This window comes from Sapajus apella, unplaced genomic scaffold (genome assembly GCF_009761245.1).
Source record: "Sapajus apella isolate SASKATOON/1434 unplaced genomic scaffold, GSC_monkey_1.0 scaffold186, whole genome shotgun sequence".
NCBI classification, from domain to species: Eukaryota; Metazoa; Chordata; class Mammalia; order Primates; family Cebidae; genus Sapajus; species Sapajus apella.
The window spans coordinates 635,871-652,733 of NW_022437126.1; the positions used below are offsets into that span (position 1 = coordinate 635,871).

Here is a 16,863-nt window from a genome sequence, read left to right on the forward strand (position 1 = left end):
CTATTATTGTTATTCTTAATCTCTCTTTTTTTTTTATGGAGTCTCGCTCTGTTGCCCAAGCTGGAGTGCAGTGGTGCGATCTCGGCTCACTGCAACCTCTGCTTCCCAGGTTCAAACAATTCTCTGCCTCAGCTTCCTGAGTAGCTGGGATTACAGGCGCCCCCCACCATGCCTGGCTAATTGTTTTGTATTTTTAGTAGAGATGGGGTTTCACCATATTGGCCAGGCTGGGGTTGAACTCCTGACCTTGTGATCCACCCACCTTAGCCTTCCAAAGTGCTGGGATTACAGGCATGAGCCACTGCACCTGGTCTGTTGTTCTCTTTTTTTTTTTTTTTTTTTAAGATGGGGTTTCACCTTGTTAGTCACACTGGTCTTGAACCCCCGACCTCAGGTGATCCGCCCGCCTTGGCCTCCAAAGTGTTTGGATTATAGGCGTGAGCCACTACGCCCGTCCGGTCTGTTCTTCTTTTTTTTTTTTTTTTTTTTTTTTTTGGGACGGAGTTTCGCTCGTTACCCAGGCTGGAGTGCAATGGCGCGATCTCGGCTCACCGCAACCTCCGCCTCCTGGGTTCAGGCAATTCTCCTGCCTCAGCTTCCTGAGTAGCTGGGATTACAGGTGCGCGCCACCATGCCCAGCTAATGTTTTGTATTTTTAGTAGAGACGGGGTTTCACCGTGTTGACCAGGATGGTCTCGATCTCTTGACCTCGTGATCCACCCACCTCGGCCTCCCACAGTGCTGGGATTACAGGCTTGAGCCACCGCGCCCGGCCCCGGTCTGTTATTCTTAATCGATTATTGTGCCTAATTTATAAATTAAACTTTATCACAGGCATATATGTATAGGAAAAGACATAGTATATATAGGGGTCAGTACTGTCCACAATTCCAGGCATCCACCGAGGGTGGTGGAATGAACCCCTGTGGATAAGGGGGACAACTATATAGAATAAACGTCAATGAATGCTTGATGAATAAACGCTAACCCTATCTTCCCAGCCTGATACCTCCCAACGGACACCACATTCACTTGAAGCCTTAAAAACCTTCCCCCCATGCTTCCAGTCCTGGCCTCATGCTGCCATTTCTCACCCCCAGAACAGGCTGCCCGCCTGAAGAAACTACAAGAGCAAGAGAAACAACAGAAAGTGGAGTTTCGTAAAAGGGTGAGATCAACTGGAGTGATCAATGGCAGAGTCAGGAAGGACTTCCAATAAGTTAAAATGGGAAGGTTGAGGACTCAGTTTTGCTGAAAATGTCTCGAGAGAGGTGACACCTGGAAGCCAGTGGCATGGAGGCTAGGGAGGATGATGGGGAGGTGTGGAAGCATTGTTGGCTCAGCTGCGGATAGGGGTACTTGGGTGGAGCCATTGTCTCATATCTTCTTCCTTTCCCCTCTCCCAAGATGGAGAAGGAGGTGTCAGATTTCATTCAAGACAGTGGGCAGGTCAAGAAAAAGTTTCAGCCAATGAACAAGATAGAGAGGAGCATACTGTGAGTGTCTCTGGGCTGGGGTGGGGATGGAAATGGGTGGCTGGGGGGCATGAAAGGGCTCCTCTAGAGGAGGGCACTAGGCCTGCTCCTGGCTCAGGATACTCTTTCCCCACTGTTGTCCCATCCCAGACATGATGTGGTGGAAGTGGCTGGCCTGACATCCTTCTCCTTTGGGGAAGATGATGACTGTCGCTATGTCATGATCTTCAAAAAGGTAAAAAGCCTGAGTTCCTCACTTTCTCCTCTCCCCTTTATGGCCTTATCCTCTCTCCCTGGCCAATGAATGAGATGAAACCTTTGTTGTTGTTTTTTTTTTTTTTTTTGAGACGGAGTTTCGCTCTGGTTACCCAGGCTGGAGTGCAATGGCGCAATCTCGGCTCACCGCAACCTCCGCCTCCTGGGTTCAGGCAATTCTCCTGCCTCAGCCTCCTGAGTAGCTGGGATTATAGGCACGCACCACCATGCCCAGCTAATTTTTTTTTGTATTTTTTAGTAGTGACGGGGTTTCACCATGTTGACCAGGATGGTCTCGATCTCTTGACCTCGTGATCCACCCGCCTCGGCCTCCCAAAGTGCTGGGATTACAGGCTTGAGCCACCGCGCCCGGCGAGATGAAACCTTTGTATGGACTTTGATCGCATCATTCTGCTCTTCTCCAGGAGTTTGCACCCTCAGATGAAGAGCTAGACTCCTACCGTCGTGGGGAGGAATGGGACCCCCAGAAGGCCGAGGAGAAGCGGAAGCTGAAGGTGAGTTACTTCATTCCTGAGAGGGGTGGGGGTTTGGGTTGGGCCTCTGAGCACCAGTGCCCTCCCCTTCCACCCTTAGGAGCTGGCCCAGAGGCAGGAGGAGGAGGCAGCCCAGCAGGGACCTGTGGTGGTGAGCCCTGCCAGCGACTACAAGGACAAGTACAGCCACCTCATCGGCAAGGGAGCAGCCAAAGACGCAGCCCACATGCTACAGGCCAATAAGACCTACGGCTGTGGTAAGGCCACAGTGCAGCTGGGGTGGCTGGGAGGGGAGCCTAGGATGTGAGGGGAGGGAGTAGAGGCTGAGGCACGGGTTTCTAGGCCCTCCTTACCCTCCTTTCTGCCCCTAGTGCCCGTGGCCAACAAGAGGGACACCCGCTCCATTGAAGAGGCTATGAATGAGATCAGAGCAAAGAAGCGTCTGCGGCAGAGTGGGGAAGAGTTGCCACCAATGTCCTAGGCACCCCGCCCAGCTCCCTTTGACCCCTGGGGCAGGGCAGGGGACAGGGAGGGACAAGGCTGCTGCTATTAGAACCCATCCTGTAACCCCACCTCTGAACCGCCTCCTACCAGCTGTCCCTCAGGCTGGGGGAAAACAGGTGTTTTATTTGTCACTGTTGGAGCTTGGATGTGTGTGTGGGGTGTGTGTGTGTGTGTGTGTGTGTGTGTGCGCGTGTGTGTGTGAGTGTGAATGCACAAGTGGGTATTTAATCTGTATTCCCCGTTCTTGGAATTTTTTTCCCCATGGGGCTGGGGTTACTTTACATTCAATAAATACTGTTTAACCCAATGTCCTAGTTTGTTTTAACACAGAAAGGTGGGTCCTAGAGCCACTGGTAGGGAAGAAAGGGAATAATTTTCAGTTGAGCAGCATAAAATTGCTGTTTGTATAGGTTAAAGATGTCCAATTGGCACTATCACAGGTTTTTCTGTTTGTTTTGAGACAGAGTCTTGTTCCATTACCCAGGCTAGAGTACAGTGGTGTGATCTTGGCTCACTGCAACCTCTGCCTTCAGGGTTCAAGTGATTCTCCTGGCTCAGCCTCCTGAGTATCTGTGATTACAGGAGTGCGTCACCAGGCCCAGATAATTTTTTGGATTTTTAGTAGAGACAGGGTTTCACCATGTTAGCCAAGCTGGTCTCTTAACTCCCGACCTTAGGTGATCTGCCTGCCTCAGCCTCCCAGAGTGCTGGGATTATAGGCATGAGCCACCGCTCCTGGCCTAGAGGGTTATAAGCAGTATTTTAAGAGTGCAGTGAAGCTGGGTACAGTGGCTCACACCTGTAATCCCAGCATTTTAGGAGGCCAAGGCTAAAGGATCACTTGAGGCCACGAGGTCAAGATCAGCCCGGGCAACATAGCTAGACTCTGTCTCTACAAAATTTAAAAATTGACTGAGTGCAGTGGCTCACACCTGCAGTCCCAGCACTTTGAGACGCCAAGGCAGGAGGATCACTTGAGCCCAGGAGTTTTGAGACTAGCCTAGGCCACAAACATTCTCTACAAAAAAAGAAAATAAAATATACAACATTTAAAGATTAGCCATATGTGGTGGTATGCACCTGTAGTCCCAGCTAGTTTGCAGGCTGAGGCAAGAGGATTGCTTGAGCCCAGGAGTTTGAGGCTACAGTGAGCTATGATCACATCGCTGTACTCCCATCTGGGTGACAGATGAAGAAGCCGGCTCAAAATAAATATACAAGATTGTAATCGCTAAAGTCAAATACCTTGGCTTTAGATCCTAGTCCTGCCAGCTGCTGGGTAAGGTATTTAACCTTTTATGCCTCAGTTTCTTCCCCGATAAAATAAGGATAATTATGGCAGCTATCTGACAGAACTGTCTGAATGATTGCACAGGGCAATGTAAGTCAAATATTTACAACAGTTTCAGATCCTGTAAGCTCCATAGGAGAGGCAGCTGCTGTCATTATCAATCTCATCCTCACAAAGCCCTCATTAGGACTGCAGCCTCACTCCAGCATCTTCTGCAGACCATTTCAGTTCCACAGCCAGCATCCCCCTCGTGGTGGTGGTGGGACACTCACTCCCCACACTGCTTCCCTCTCCTGGAGCTGGCTTCGCGTGTGTGTGTGTGTGTGTGTGTGTGGTTTTTTTTAAAAAAAAAACAAAAAACGGAGTCTTGCCCTGTCACCCAGGCTGGAGTGCAATGGCACAATCTCAGCTCACTTCAACCTCTGCCTCCTGGGTTCAAATGATTCTCCTGCCTCAGCCTCCTGAGTAGCTAGGATTACAGGCATCCGTAACCACGCCCAGCTAATTTTTGTATTTTTAGTAGAGACAGGGTTTCACCATGTTGGCGAGGCTGGTCTTCAACTCCTGACCTCGAGATTCACCTGCCTTGGCCTCCCAAAGTGCTGGGATTACAAGCGTAAGCCACCGTACCCGGCCTGGAGCTGGTTTCTTATTCCATCTGCAACTCTTTATTTAGTTTTTTGTTTGTTGAAAATTTTTTTGTTCCTTTGAGACAAGGTCTTGCTCTGCAGCCCAAGCTGGAGTACAGCGGTGCAAACATGGCGCACTGCAGCCTTGACCTTCTGGGCTCAAGTGATCCTCTCACCTCAACCTCCCAAGCAGCTGGGACTCCAGGCGTGTGCCACCATGCCCGGCTCCACTGGCAACTCTGCAGTTTCATTTAACATATAGCATCTGCTTCCCCCTACCTCCTTCAGAAATGTGAATGCCTCTGTTGTTCTAGATCCACCAGGCTCCTGAGTCCCTCATCTCCTTTTTGTCTTAGCAGGTTACACATCCATTTGCCTCCCCTCCCTGCCCCTATCTCTCCACCTCCTGTCTTTCCCAGCTCAGCCCAGAAACCAGCATCCCTCTCCTCCCTCCCACAAAGAAGCACACAGCTGTCTTGGTTGGCACCAGTGTTTATTTCAGGAAGCAGGTCTGGAAGACCTGGGTCTGTCTAGTGGAGTCCTGGAGCCTCCAGCTTCTCACTTGGCCTTCGGGTTGCGGAACTTTCGTCCAGCAAATATAGCCTTGTCCCCAAGAGCCTCCTCGATCCTAGAATGCAGGCAAAGTCAGGGCTGCTGCCTTCCAACCCAACAGCCTTCAGTACCCCAATGCCCAGGCCCAATGCTCCCACTGTACCTCATGAGTTGGTTGTATTTGGCCAGACGCTCCGAGCGACAGGGGGCGCCAGTCTTGATCTGATGAGGGAAGAAGGATTTGGAGGGTTGGGTGAGGCTAGAGAGGAGGGAGTTGGACCCGGCCCCAAGGGAGCATTCACCTTAGCAGGAGGAGGCCAGGGACCCCAAGAAAACTTGGTCAGGCACTTAGCAGAGAGAAGCTACAAGTACCTGTCCTGTGCAGAGCCCCACCACAAGATCAGCAATGAATGTGTCCTCAGTCTCCCCAGAGCGGTGGCTCACCATCACTCCCCAGCCATTAGACTGAGCGAGTTTGCACCTGGGTGGGGAGGACATTTGATGAGGACTTCTGGAACCTCCTCGGTGGGAGAGCAGGGGTTGGGTAGGGCCTCTCCTTTCTGTTTTGAGTAGCAGGCACTCTGCAGGGAGGGCAGTGACTAAGTTCGTTGAGAAGTAGGAGAGGAAAAGACTTCTCATCTTGATTTTGGGCTCTTGAGATGCTGCTGAGAAGAACAGCAGAATCAGAGAGGAATAGTGTGGGGTGGGGGTGAGGGTCATGCCAGGGCCACAGTGGCAAAGCTCTTGGAGTCAGGCCAAGGATTAGTCAAAGCCTTGAGGTCAAGGTGTGGGTAGGTCAGGTGCCAGGAGAAGGGTAAACTTGGAATTAGTGAGACTGTAGCTGAACTGAGCAGAGCTGGGGCAGAGGGAGGCTATGGCGAGCCTCAGGGTCAGTAGGCACTCACGCCTGGATCGATTCAGTCACCGAGCCAATCTGGTTGACCTTCAGCAGCAGACAGTTGCAGGCCTTCTTCTCAACGGCCTGGGCAATCCTCTTGGGGTTGGTGACTGTCAGGTCATCCCCCACAATCTGGATGTCCACTCCCGAGAGGAACGAGGTCCAAGTGGCCCAGTCATCCTGGTCAAAGGGGTCCTCGATGGAGACCACTGGTGGGGGTTGGGAGCAGAGACAGGGCTAGAGATCAGAAGGGGCCTCACGGAGGGGTGATGTGGCAGAAGAGCTTAAATGGGGATTTCAGTGGGGCTAAGGATGGGAAGGATCCAAGTCGATAGTAAAACAGGTCACTGACATTAGTATGGTAGGGAGCTGCATGGGACCCGGACAGGGACACTAGGGCACCTGAGAGCCTCACCAGGGTAGTTCTTGATGAAGCTCTTATACAGCTCTCCGAGCTTCTCCCCAGTGATGTGCCGTGCGGGATCATCAGGTGACTTGAAGTCAAGATCGTACTTCCCATTGCGATAGAACTCAGATGCTGCCACATCCATGCCGATCACCACCTTGTCTGGATAACCAGCTGCCTGGATGGCCGTCTTCAGCAGCTCTAGGGCTGGGAGAGGAACAAGACAGGACCTGAGACTCCAGTGCCCCCTTGTCTGCAGCCTCCCCTGCCCGTGTGGAGATCCAGGGGGTCTGCCCTCGGTGGTGCTCAACACTGACCCTCATTGTTCTCCAGGATGTTGGGTGCGAAGCCACCTTCATCACCCACATTGGTGGCATCCTTCCCATACTTGGCCTTGATGACCCCCTTGAGGTGGTGGTAGACCTCAGCACCAATGCGCATGGCTTCCTTGAAGGAGCTGGCCCCCACAGGCAGAATCATGAACTCCTGCATGGCCAGCTTGTTTCCAGCATGGGAGCCCCCGTTGATCACGTTGAAAGCCTGAGATGGGGAGAGGGTGCCTGGATCTGGGCCAGGGCATAAGGGCTCAAAAAGGGATGGGGGCAGGGGGTGTTGGGGTGGAAACCTGGCTTCGCTACTTGTTGGCTCAGTGGTCTAGGATGAGTAATTTTGCTCATGAGCCTCTTTTCTCATTTCTTTTTCTTTTTTTTTCTTGAGACAGAGTCTTGCTCTGTTGCCCCGGCTGGAGTTTAGTGGTACTATCTCCGCTCACCACAACCTCCGCCTCCTGGGTTCAAGTGATTCTCCTGCCTCAGCCTCCTGAGTAGCTGTGACTACAGGTGTCCACCACCATGCCCGGCTAATTTTTATACTTTTAGTAGAGACTGGATTTCACTGTGTTCGCCAGGCTGGTCTCAAACTCCTGACCGTGATCCGCCTGCCTCAGCCTTCCAAAGTGCTGGGATTACAGGTGTGAGCTACCGCATCCTGCCTCTCTTTCCTCATTTCTATAAAATGGGGATAGCACCAACTTCCCTGTAGGATCTTTTGCTAAAAATTAGAGAAACTGAATGTAAAGGTCTTAGCATGTGCCTGGTATATAATAGCTAACACTTTTATAGCATTTACTACATGCCAGGCACTAACTACTTGACATTTTAGCTCATTTCATTCTCAAAACACCTATATTCGTTGGTATCATTATTAACCTCCATTTTACAGATGGAGAAAGGGACACATAGAGCAGTTAAAGAACTTGCCTAAAACCATACAACTAATAACAGGCAGAGCCAGGATTCAAACCCAGCAATCTATCTCTAGAGTCCATGCTCTCAATCTTTCTAGTAACTAACAAGAAATGGTAACATTATTAGTGAGATTAAATTCAAAAGGTTTCCCTTCAGTAAGAGGGCACTGGTTTTAGAAGGGACTCAAGGACCGGGTGTTGGTGGCGCACACCTGTCATCCCAGCACTTTGGGAGGCTGAGGCAGAGGATCACAAGGTCAAGAGATAGAGGCCATCCTGGCCAACATGGTGAAACCCTATCTATACTGAAAATACAAAAATTAGCTAGGCATGGTGGCGTATGCCTGTAGTCCCAACTACCTGGGAGGCTGAGGCAGGAGAACTGCTTGAACCCGGAAGGCAGAGGTTGCAGTGAGCTGAGATTGCGCCACTGCACTCCAGCCTGGGGGATAGAGCAAGACTGTCTCAAAAAAAAAAAAAAAAAAAAAAAGGGACTCAAGAAGATACAAAGAAATGCCAAGATCCTTGGCACAAAGAAACTCTCAAGGTGATGTGGGGGGTGGGGGGTGGGGTTGGAAAGAGGCAGGAGTTATCGAGCCTAGGATTGGAATGCGAAGGAATGGGGCTATATGGCAGGGAAGGAAGCACAGAGAGGTTTCAGGGAAGGTTTGGATTGTGGAAAAGAGGGAGGGGCTGGACCACAGCAGGAGAGATTCAGTTTCAGGAAATGCTTCTTAGGAGCTCCTCTGAAAGGTGAATTTTCCAGGGGGGCATCCCTGGCTGGGTGGGGGCAGCTCTAGCAAGGAGAGATCTGGAAGGGGGGAGAGGGTTGGCAGCTGCACTCACTGGCACTGGGAGTATGAGGTCAGGGTTCCCAGCGAGATCTGCGATGTGGCGGTACAGGGGGACCCCCTTCTCAGCTGCTCCCGCCTTACACACGGCCAAGGACACGCCCAGGATGGCATTGGCCCCAAACTTGGCTGGAAGGAGGCAAGTGGGAAGAAAGTGTGAGAACTTCTGGAGGGTTTAGGGTGGCCACTCCAGGAAGAAGCCAGAGCTCCAAACCACTGAGCGTGAAGAATTAGTTAACAGATCTCTTCCCCACTGCCTGAGCAGCTCTGGGAGCCCCCACCCCAGGGAATGTCAACTGCATGTCTGTGTCCACAGCCCGGCCCAGGCCTGGCAGAGGGCAGGCATAGGAAATGCCTGTGGAATGAAGACAAATCCATCCAGCTGTGGTGTGACCCAAAACAGGGGACCCAGAAATAACCCATCAGGCCTCACCCCTGTGGCCTCTCACCACCTCTCCCACACCTCACCCCTTCCTCACTGTCCCCACCACTAGCCCTTCACTCACACTTATTCTCGGTCCCATCCAGCTCAATCATAAACTTGTCAACTTTTTCTTGATCCACAACACTTAGTTTCTGGAACGGTGGGTGTGAGAGGGGAGAGCAGAGGTCAGATTTCACAGAATGAAATCTGTGCAGCAGGAGGATAAGTGAAAATATTTGGGGGAAGGGGCGCTTGAGGGATGAGGAAGCAGGGGTCCGGGAGGCGGCTGCATGGAGCAGGACTCTCCACTTGCCTTTTCCAGCAAAGCAGGGCCTAGAGTCTTGTTGATGTGTTCCACAGCCTTCAGGACTCCTAGAGAGGCCAGAGGACGAGGTTTGGATCTCAATCAATTGGGCTTCTTTCTGTGGACCCCAGCTCCTCAAGAGCTTTGGGGTTTCCAGTCCTCTTGTACACCCACGTCCTAAAGGCTCCTTCTGTACTGGTTTCTCCTTACCTTTCCCCAGATAGCGGGCTTTGTCTCCATCTCTTAGTTCCAGAGCTTCATATATACCCGTGGAAGCCCCACTGGGCACAGCTGCTCGGAATCGGCCTGGAGCAGGAGGAATTGCAAGATCACAGGGATGGCTGGGTGCAGTGGCTCACACCTGTAATCCCAGCACTTTGGGAGGCCTAAGCAGGTGGATCACTTGAGGTCAGGAGTTCAAGACCAGCCTGGCCAACATGATGAAACCCTGTTTCACTAAAAATACAAAAATTAGCTGGGCATGATAGCACAGGCCTGTAATCCCAGCTACTCAGGAGGCTGAGGCATGAGAATCGCTTGAACCTGGGAGGCAGAGGTTGCAGTGAGCCAAGAATGCACTACTGACTCCAGCCTGGGCGACAGAGTGAGACTCCATCTCAAAAAAAAAAAAAAGGAGATCACAGGGAGTCCTGTCTACCCCTCAAAGGGCTGAGGTATCCTCTCTGAGCTCAGGGACAAGAGGCAGTGCAGAGAGAGACTCCTGCATCACCCAGCTTCTAGCTCTGGTGCTGGGTTGGAAGAAGAGAGTTTGGGAAGAAGTCTGAGAAAGGGAACCCCAGAGAAAGGAGAGGATATGACACAGAAATGAGGGTCAAAGGCCAAAGGGTTGGGGTGTTCTGAGGCAAGCTTATTCAATGGGCCTGGTGTTACCCTTGGCTGTGTGCAGGTCCACCTCCACTGTCGGGTTGCCCCTGGAGTCCAGGATTTCCCGAGCAAAGATTTTCTGCATGGCCATGGCTGCGGGGCAGGAGGTGTGAGTGTAGACAGTTGGTATCTTAAGGAATCAGAAATCCCTTGCCCTTTAAGAGTCTTCCCCACTCCAAGAAGGCAGGTGCTGGAACTAAAAATACCCTACAAAAAGGTCACAGACCAAAGAGGCAGGCGCAGCCCCCTCCCCCACTCAGAACAGCTCTCATTCCACCCTCTCATCCTAAGAATCCAGGGGCCTCTCCTCTATAACTCCTCAGATTCCACCACTCCCCAAGCCCCCACCTCTCCCACGGCTGCACTCCTGCCTTCTCCTTCCACCCTTCTGGTTGAACAGTCTGTTCTCCATGGCTGGTAGCCTTCAAATCCTTTCTGGTTCTCGTTTTCCTGCTCCCAAATCCTCGTGGGCCCACAATTCCCAGTTAGGTTCCAACTCTAACTGCCCTTCTTTATTCATCCCTGCTGCCCCTCCTCACAGCCTCCTTTTCCTAGATTCTTGGGTGCTCTCAGAGTTTGTCCCATCTGCTTGCTCCAGCCGCCCCTTCCCGCAGCTTTTTCTGGCACCCTGAATCCCAGGAGGAAAAAAGCAGAAATGTCCCCTGCTTCCTCCAAGCCAACACCATGCGCACCCTTTACTGCCTCCACCTCCTGGGGCTGGAAGATTCACCCAACCTGGGATGTCTTCGCTGGAGAGCTGGATGGAGCTCCGAGTCTAGGTGGCAGCTGGGACAGTGTCAGCTCACCCCCTCTCAGGCTGCAAATTTATCCCTGAGCCACCCTGTCCCCAGCCAGCCCCGCCTCTCTCTCCATCCTCCCCCCCTTCACACTGGGCTGGCAGCCAAGTGCCCACTACAGCCTAAAGCAGAAGCTTCTGGCCCTGGGCACCTGCCCCCTTACCAAAGGTCAACTACTATCTCCCACTTTCTGCCCCCCAATAACAGTCCCTGCTTTTAATTCCACCCATCGGGAGGAGAAGGGGAGGTGCTTCAGATTAGGGGGTCCCCCCATCCCAGGATTACATTCCCCTTTTGCAAACGTCAAGAAGCATGAGTGACCTTTAGGAAAGGCCAGGGGTAACCTGAGCCTGTAGGGCTGGGGAGGGGGCCTGGAAGAGGGGCTGCAGGATTGACATTCACACATGCTCAGATCGCTGGGCGGGCCTCTGCCCTCAGTGGGGGAAGGAACGGGACTTCTGGGCAACTCTGAGGTCTAAAATTGAACCCCCACCCTACTCAGAAGGCGAGAGGGTCTCACCTCTCAGGGTCCTCATAACGTCCATTCTCGGCGCCGCCCCACCCTACCCTCTCCAGGCCAGCCAGCGCGGGGATGAGTTAGGGGCCAGGAGACGAATTTAGACAGGCCCTCTCGGCTGGCCTCGCGTCCGACAGATAACGCTGGGAAAGCACTTGTCTCCCGGCGTGGACTCTGTCATTCAGGAGCCCCTCTCCCCACCGACTGTGGGCGCTCAGCGCACGGTCCCAGCCCATCAATGAATGGGGTTAAATCGAGAGTGAACAAAAATGAATGGACCGAAGACCGGTGGCCCTTTGTGAACTTCTGCACGCCTGGGGTTCCTCCGGGACCCTGCTCGTAGCACTGCGGGGGTGGGTCTCTGCTGTCTGTAGAGCTCTTCACCTTGCCTGCTCTGGGGCCAGGGCGGGGTCCGCCCCGAGTTCCTCTGCAGCTTTGCCTGCCCAACTCGCAGGTTCTTCCCGCCGGCCCCCAGGTAGCCCGCGTGGGGTAACTCACCCCAGCCGCTCTCTCCCAACCCCGGCTCCCAGCCCCCACCCCAGGCCACCTGCCGGGCCACCCGTCCCGTCTCTCCTCTCGCCCCGCCCCTCATCTCGGGCCGCTCCTCCCGGGATTTTTCCACCCCGGGGTAGGGGTGCGGCGGGCCAGGGGTCAGGAGATGGCGGGCGGGGAGCGCCGCCACGTGCCCGGGTGCGGCCCCGCCGGAGCCCGCCAGTGACTCAGCGGCGCGGCTGTCTAGGAACATGGGCTCGAGGGGCGTCGGGGACGGTGGGATCCGGAGTGAACGCCAGGGCTGCGCGCCGCGCTCGGGAGGATGAGAGAGAAAACCAAGTCCCTTTCCGCCCCGGCCGCGTTCCATGACCCGGCGCCCCTAGCCCAGGCACCGGAAGCTGCCTGGCCCTCGGCTGCGGGTTCGAGAGGGCTGCTTCACCGCTGCCGCCTCACGGACGCCCCTCCCTTCCCAGGTGGCGGCAAGCGCACAACTGACTGCGAGGAAACCCAAAGGGCCCGAAGTGGAAGGGACTTTCCCCTTCTTGAAAAAGTTGGCATTCTTGCAACTTGAGTATTCTTCCGCCTTGAAAAATAGCCCCGCCTGTTAAGCCCCGCGGGTGTCCGCGTTCAATGACCTCTGCAGACCCAGGCCAAGGGGCACGGCCGGTGATCCAGACATTGCCTGCCCGGGACGGGCGGGGCTGGGACTTGGGGTGAGGCCCTGGACTACAGCCGATTCAGAGAAGGGACAATCCTGTGGACCGAGAATGGGCCCTGGTGAACCCAACCTGCACGACCCAGGCAGACGCTGGGGACAGAAGTGGCCCCGGTGGGTGCCTTCAGCGCTGAGAGCGACTAGGGGATTTGGCCAAACTCCCCTTTGCTTTCTTATTTCTTGAAGAAGTAAAATCAAGTGTCGTAAGGCGGCAGCGCGCACGCCTTTGCCCCCGCCCCTTCCGCCAGGCCGGAGACACGTCCCCAGCCCGCCTTCTTTGCCCGGAGGGTCCACATCGGTTGGGCCGGGCGCGCTCCCGTGCAGCCGGCTCCGGCCCCGACCGCCCCACGCGCTCTCCCTCCAGTCCCCGGCGCAGGCGCAGGCGCAGGCACACGCGGTGCCGCCGCCGCCGCCGCCCGCCGGACCTTCCCTTCGGCGGAGGTGGGGGAAGGAGGAGTCACCCAGTTTAACCCTGGGCTCCCCGAACTCTCTTTAATTTGCTAAATTTGCAGCTTGCTAATTCTTCCTCCTTTCTCTTTCCTTCCTTCTTCTGGCTCACTCTCTGCCCCGATAGCAAAGTCTGGTTTATAGTCAATGCAAATTGGAGCGAACCCTACCCTTCACCTCTCTCCCGCCACCCCCCATCCTTCTACATCGCTTTCCATCGAACTCTGCAAATTTTGCAATAGGGGGAGGGATTTTTAAAATTGCCTTTGCAAAGTTCGGCTGTCTGGGTTGGCGAGTGGGGGAGGGAGGGAATGGGGAGTAGGCCCCGCCCCCACCGTCCTTTGCAAATAAAAATCTGGGGGGGGGGGGGGGGGGCAGGAAGTGGCGGTGCGAGGGCTGCTGCACAGTGAGCAGAACCGCGGTCTGGACGGCAGCGTGTTCCCCGAGCTCTCCGCTTCTCCCCGCCCGCCAGCCGAGGCAGCTCGAACCCAGCCCGCAGTCCCAGAAGCAGCGCAGAGAGCAGCCCCAGTAGCAGCGCCATGGCCGGGTGGAACGCCTACATCGACAACCTCATGGCGGACGGGACCTGTCAGGACGCGGCCATCGTGGGCTACAAGGACTCGCCCTCCGTCTGGGCCGCCGTCCCTGGAAAAACCTTCGTCAACATCACGGTATTGCGAGGCCTGCGCGGTCCGGGGCACTGGTCGGGCTTGGACCTTAAGGGAGGGACTTGGATGGGGGCGGCCGCGGTCTAGGGCGCGCAGCGAAAGGCCCTGATTGGGTGCTTGCCCTGGAAGCGACGCCAATGGCGGCTGCACGTGAGAGGGTCTCTCTGTTGCCCCTAAGTCCTACGCCCCAGGCAGCGGCGCCCATCCCGCCCGCTACCCTGCTTTCCGCGACGGGGCGTTACATCCGGGGCACAGGGCGGGGAGGGGCGCGGCGCCCGGTGCGGCGGCCCACTTCCGCCTCTCCCAGGGTGGGGCGGGCACGCGCCTTAATTTTAACTGGAGATTGAGATCGAGAGAGGCTCCGGGGACCCTCGGCCCCCCAGTTCCTCTTCCGGCCGCCAGCTCGCGCCTCTCTACCATTGTTCCCCCTGTTGCGGGAGGGAGCCCCAGGCGCGTGGTGTTGGTCCCCTGCCCATCCTCTGTGGGCTGGCAGCCCCTCCCCGCTCCGTTAGAGAGGGCGAGGCTACCACACGCCCCCCCAGCTCAGCACGTTGGACTCAACATTCCTGCGAGGCCAATCCCGGAAGTCCCCTCGCCCTCCCTTCCCGCCATCCGGCGGGGCCTGGAGCAGGGGAACTTTGTGAGAAGTTGTGAGACTGCATAAGCGAAAGAATATGGGTTGACTACCGCTGCTCCCACCACCATCTCCCCTGTCCACACTGCCCGGAAGTGGGGAGGGGGAGCGGAAGTTCGAAAGGGGGGAAGGGGGTTTCCGGGCGGGAGGGGACCGGATGTGGGGGCTTCGGGTGAAAGGGGGAGGGGGAAAAAGGTTCCTGGGGTACCTAGACCCGAGAGGTGGCCTGCTGGGTCTAGCCTCCATCCACCTTTAAAAGTTTTCCAACTTTCCCGGAAAGTCCCCAGGGGTCTGCTTCCTCATCTCAGAGCAGAGATACCTGGGGCTAAACTCTAGGTTACTTGGAGACCCAGGCGTCCGGGCCCTAACAGCTCCTGCAGAACCTTTGACCAAATAAGGGCAAAGTTGCTTCTCTTGCCTTGCCCGCCCCCCTCCCCTCCCCTCTCCGCTTCTGCTTTTCCTGAAGGAGAGTTCTGAGCATCCAAAGGCTCCTCACTTTGCTCACTGACTTTTGGCCCCTTTTATGTTCTGTATTTACTTTCTCTATTAACACCGAGGTCTAAATCTCGGTATGTCATCCTTTCCTCCCTGGTCCCATGTTCCAGGTTTGAGAATCATGATGTTTTTCTGGACTAATGTCCCACAGTCCTAAGAGTTTCTCCCATTTCATTGATGTGTACTGAGCATGTAACTTACACTTCTCCTGGGGTGGGGTGGGGGGTATTCTCACTCTCAGAAGTGGAAGGCAGATGGGTCTTTGGAGAACAAGGTGGGAATCTTGGTGCACTGACTAACCTGATGGGTGCTTGGTTCCTCTTCCAGCCAGCTGAGGTTGGTGTCCTGGTTGGCAAAGACCGGTCAAGTTTTTACGTGAATGGGCTGACACTTGGGGGCCAGAAATGTTCGGTTATCCGGGACTCACTGCTGCAGGATGGGGAATTTAGCATGGATCTTCGTACCAAGAGCACCGGTGGAGCCCCCACCTTCAATGTCACTGTCACCAAGACTGACAAGAGTGAGTTCCTGAGTCTTATCCTTCCTGTACTTCCAAGATCTCTAATGCACCGCTTTCCGGTAATCGTTAGGGTGCTTTTTTGTGTGATTCCCCAACATGACGGGAGTCAGACCAGTGTTCTGCGTCCTGTCTGCTGGATGCTGGAACATGGGATAGTCCCTCCAGTACTATCTCAGTTCCTCATCTTGTAATTCGAAGTTCTTGAACTGCCATTACCTCTTAAATTCCTTCCTGCTTTGAGCTCAGATTAGAAACTTTTCTAGGAGTGTATGTAGATTGTTGGGGTCCTAAATCATCATTTGGCTCATCTCTTGATCTCTTTTGTTAGAACCTGGAGGTGGCATGCCCATCCACAGCCATTTCTAGCCTGAACCATCTATCAGCCTTTGACCCCGAAATTGTAGTCTGTTCCTTTCCAGCATTTAAGCTTGATTTTCCCCTTTTGAAAAGCCTTATTGTTTCAGGGTGACTGACAGCCTGCCTGTGTGTGGGGGGGGGGGCCGGTTTGGGAGATGAGGTTGGGTTACAGCCCCCAGGGCTGGACAGCTGCTGAACAGCTGGCAGGGGGTGGAATTGTGACACCTGGGTCCTAGCCTCCTTTCTCTTTCCTCCTCCTCCAGCGCTAGTCCTGCTGATGGGCAAAGAAGGTGTCCACGGTGGTTTGATCAACAAGAAATGTTATGAAATGGCCTCCCACCTTCGGCGTGCCCAGTACTGACCTCGTCTGTCCCTTCCCTTTCACTGCTCCCCACAGCTTTGCACCCTTTTTCTCCCCATACACACATACAACATTTTATTTTTGGGGCCATTACCCCACACCCCGTATTGCTGCCAAAACCACATGGGCTGGGGGCCAGGGCTGGATGGACAGACACCTCCCCCTACCCATACCCCTCCTGTGTGTGGTTGGAAAACTTTGTTTTTTGGGTTTTTTTTTTTGTTTTCTTTTCTTTTTTTTTTCTGAATAAAAAAGATTCTACTAACAAGGTGCTGTATGATTTGAGCTCGGGTGTCAGAATGGGACAGGCACTGTGACTTGCCTCCTTTAAAAGTGGCTTGAGAGCAGGAAGGTTGAAGCACTACAAGGTGCAGGGATTTAAGCTTCTGGCTAGGTGGCCCTGCCCCTCCACAGTGGCATTTCCAGGCCTAAGTCCTGAGTGTGCTCGTCAAATTGGTGGATAATGGAATAGGGCCATCTGGATCACAGAATGGGTCCAGGCCTGCAGGCAAGGCAGGGCCAGTTGAGTCATCCTTGTGGGTGGGGCTCCCCTTCTGAGTCATAGCAAATGCCTCCTGGGGCTGTCCCCATGATGATAGGTTAATGTCTCCCAGCATTGCCTTGCTCCTTACGGCTAAAGGGGTGA

At 54.4% G+C, this 16,863-nt stretch overlaps 3 protein-coding genes across 6 annotated transcripts in view; 2 read left to right on the forward strand and 1 right to left on the reverse strand.

Moving 5' to 3' along the window:
• Positions 1 to 3,035, forward strand: part of SPAG7 (sperm associated antigen 7) — a 10,923-nt gene extending 7,888 nt beyond the window's left edge. The window contains exons 2-7 of one of the 2 annotated variants that reach the window (XM_032268756.1): positions 1,101 to 1,168; positions 1,408 to 1,496; positions 1,626 to 1,710; positions 2,156 to 2,245; positions 2,325 to 2,481; positions 2,596 to 3,035. In XM_032268756.1, the coding sequence (XP_032124647.1) occupies positions 1,101 to 1,168; positions 1,408 to 1,496; positions 1,626 to 1,710; positions 2,156 to 2,245; positions 2,325 to 2,481; positions 2,596 to 2,705 (599 nt within the window). In that variant the 3' untranslated portion in view covers positions 2,706 to 3,035. Of the gene's footprint in view, positions 1 to 1,001; positions 1,169 to 1,407; positions 1,497 to 1,625; positions 1,711 to 2,155; positions 2,246 to 2,324; positions 2,482 to 2,595 lie in introns of both variants that reach the window. The other variant, XM_032268757.1, reaches the window with a different exon arrangement.
• Positions 3,036 to 5,122: 2,087 nt separating this feature from the next.
• Positions 5,123 to 11,058, reverse strand: ENO3 (enolase 3). Of its 3 annotated transcripts, none has more exons than XM_032268744.1 (12): positions 10,950 to 11,058; positions 10,221 to 10,410; positions 9,540 to 9,635; positions 9,339 to 9,397; positions 9,108 to 9,177; positions 8,597 to 8,730; positions 6,822 to 7,044; positions 6,514 to 6,711; positions 6,106 to 6,307; positions 5,573 to 5,681; positions 5,364 to 5,422; positions 5,123 to 5,276 (listed from the first exon to the last, which is right to left on the reverse strand). In XM_032268744.1, exons 2-12 carry the CDS (start codon positions 10,303 to 10,305, stop codon positions 5,207 to 5,209), a joined length of 1,305 nt encoding a protein of 434 aa, XP_032124635.1. In that variant the 5' UTR covers positions 10,306 to 10,410; positions 10,950 to 11,058; the 3' UTR covers positions 5,123 to 5,206. The 3 variants fall into 3 exon arrangements, with proteins under 3 accessions (XP_032124635.1, XP_032124637.1, XP_032124636.1); XM_032268746.1 differs by having other exon boundaries at positions 5,125 to 5,276; positions 10,221 to 10,307; positions 10,950 to 11,049; XM_032268745.1 differs by having other exon boundaries at positions 5,128 to 5,276; positions 10,221 to 10,421; positions 10,950 to 11,050.
• Positions 11,059 to 13,013: 1,955 nt separating this feature from the next.
• On the forward strand, positions 13,014 to 16,485 carry PFN1 (profilin 1). The gene is made up of 3 exons (XM_032268758.1): positions 13,014 to 13,853; positions 15,307 to 15,499; positions 16,120 to 16,485. Exons 1-3 carry the CDS (start codon positions 13,722 to 13,724, stop codon positions 16,215 to 16,217), a joined length of 423 nt encoding a protein of 140 aa, XP_032124649.1. The 5' UTR covers positions 13,014 to 13,721; the 3' UTR covers positions 16,218 to 16,485.
• Positions 16,486 to 16,863: the final 378 nt, after the last annotated feature.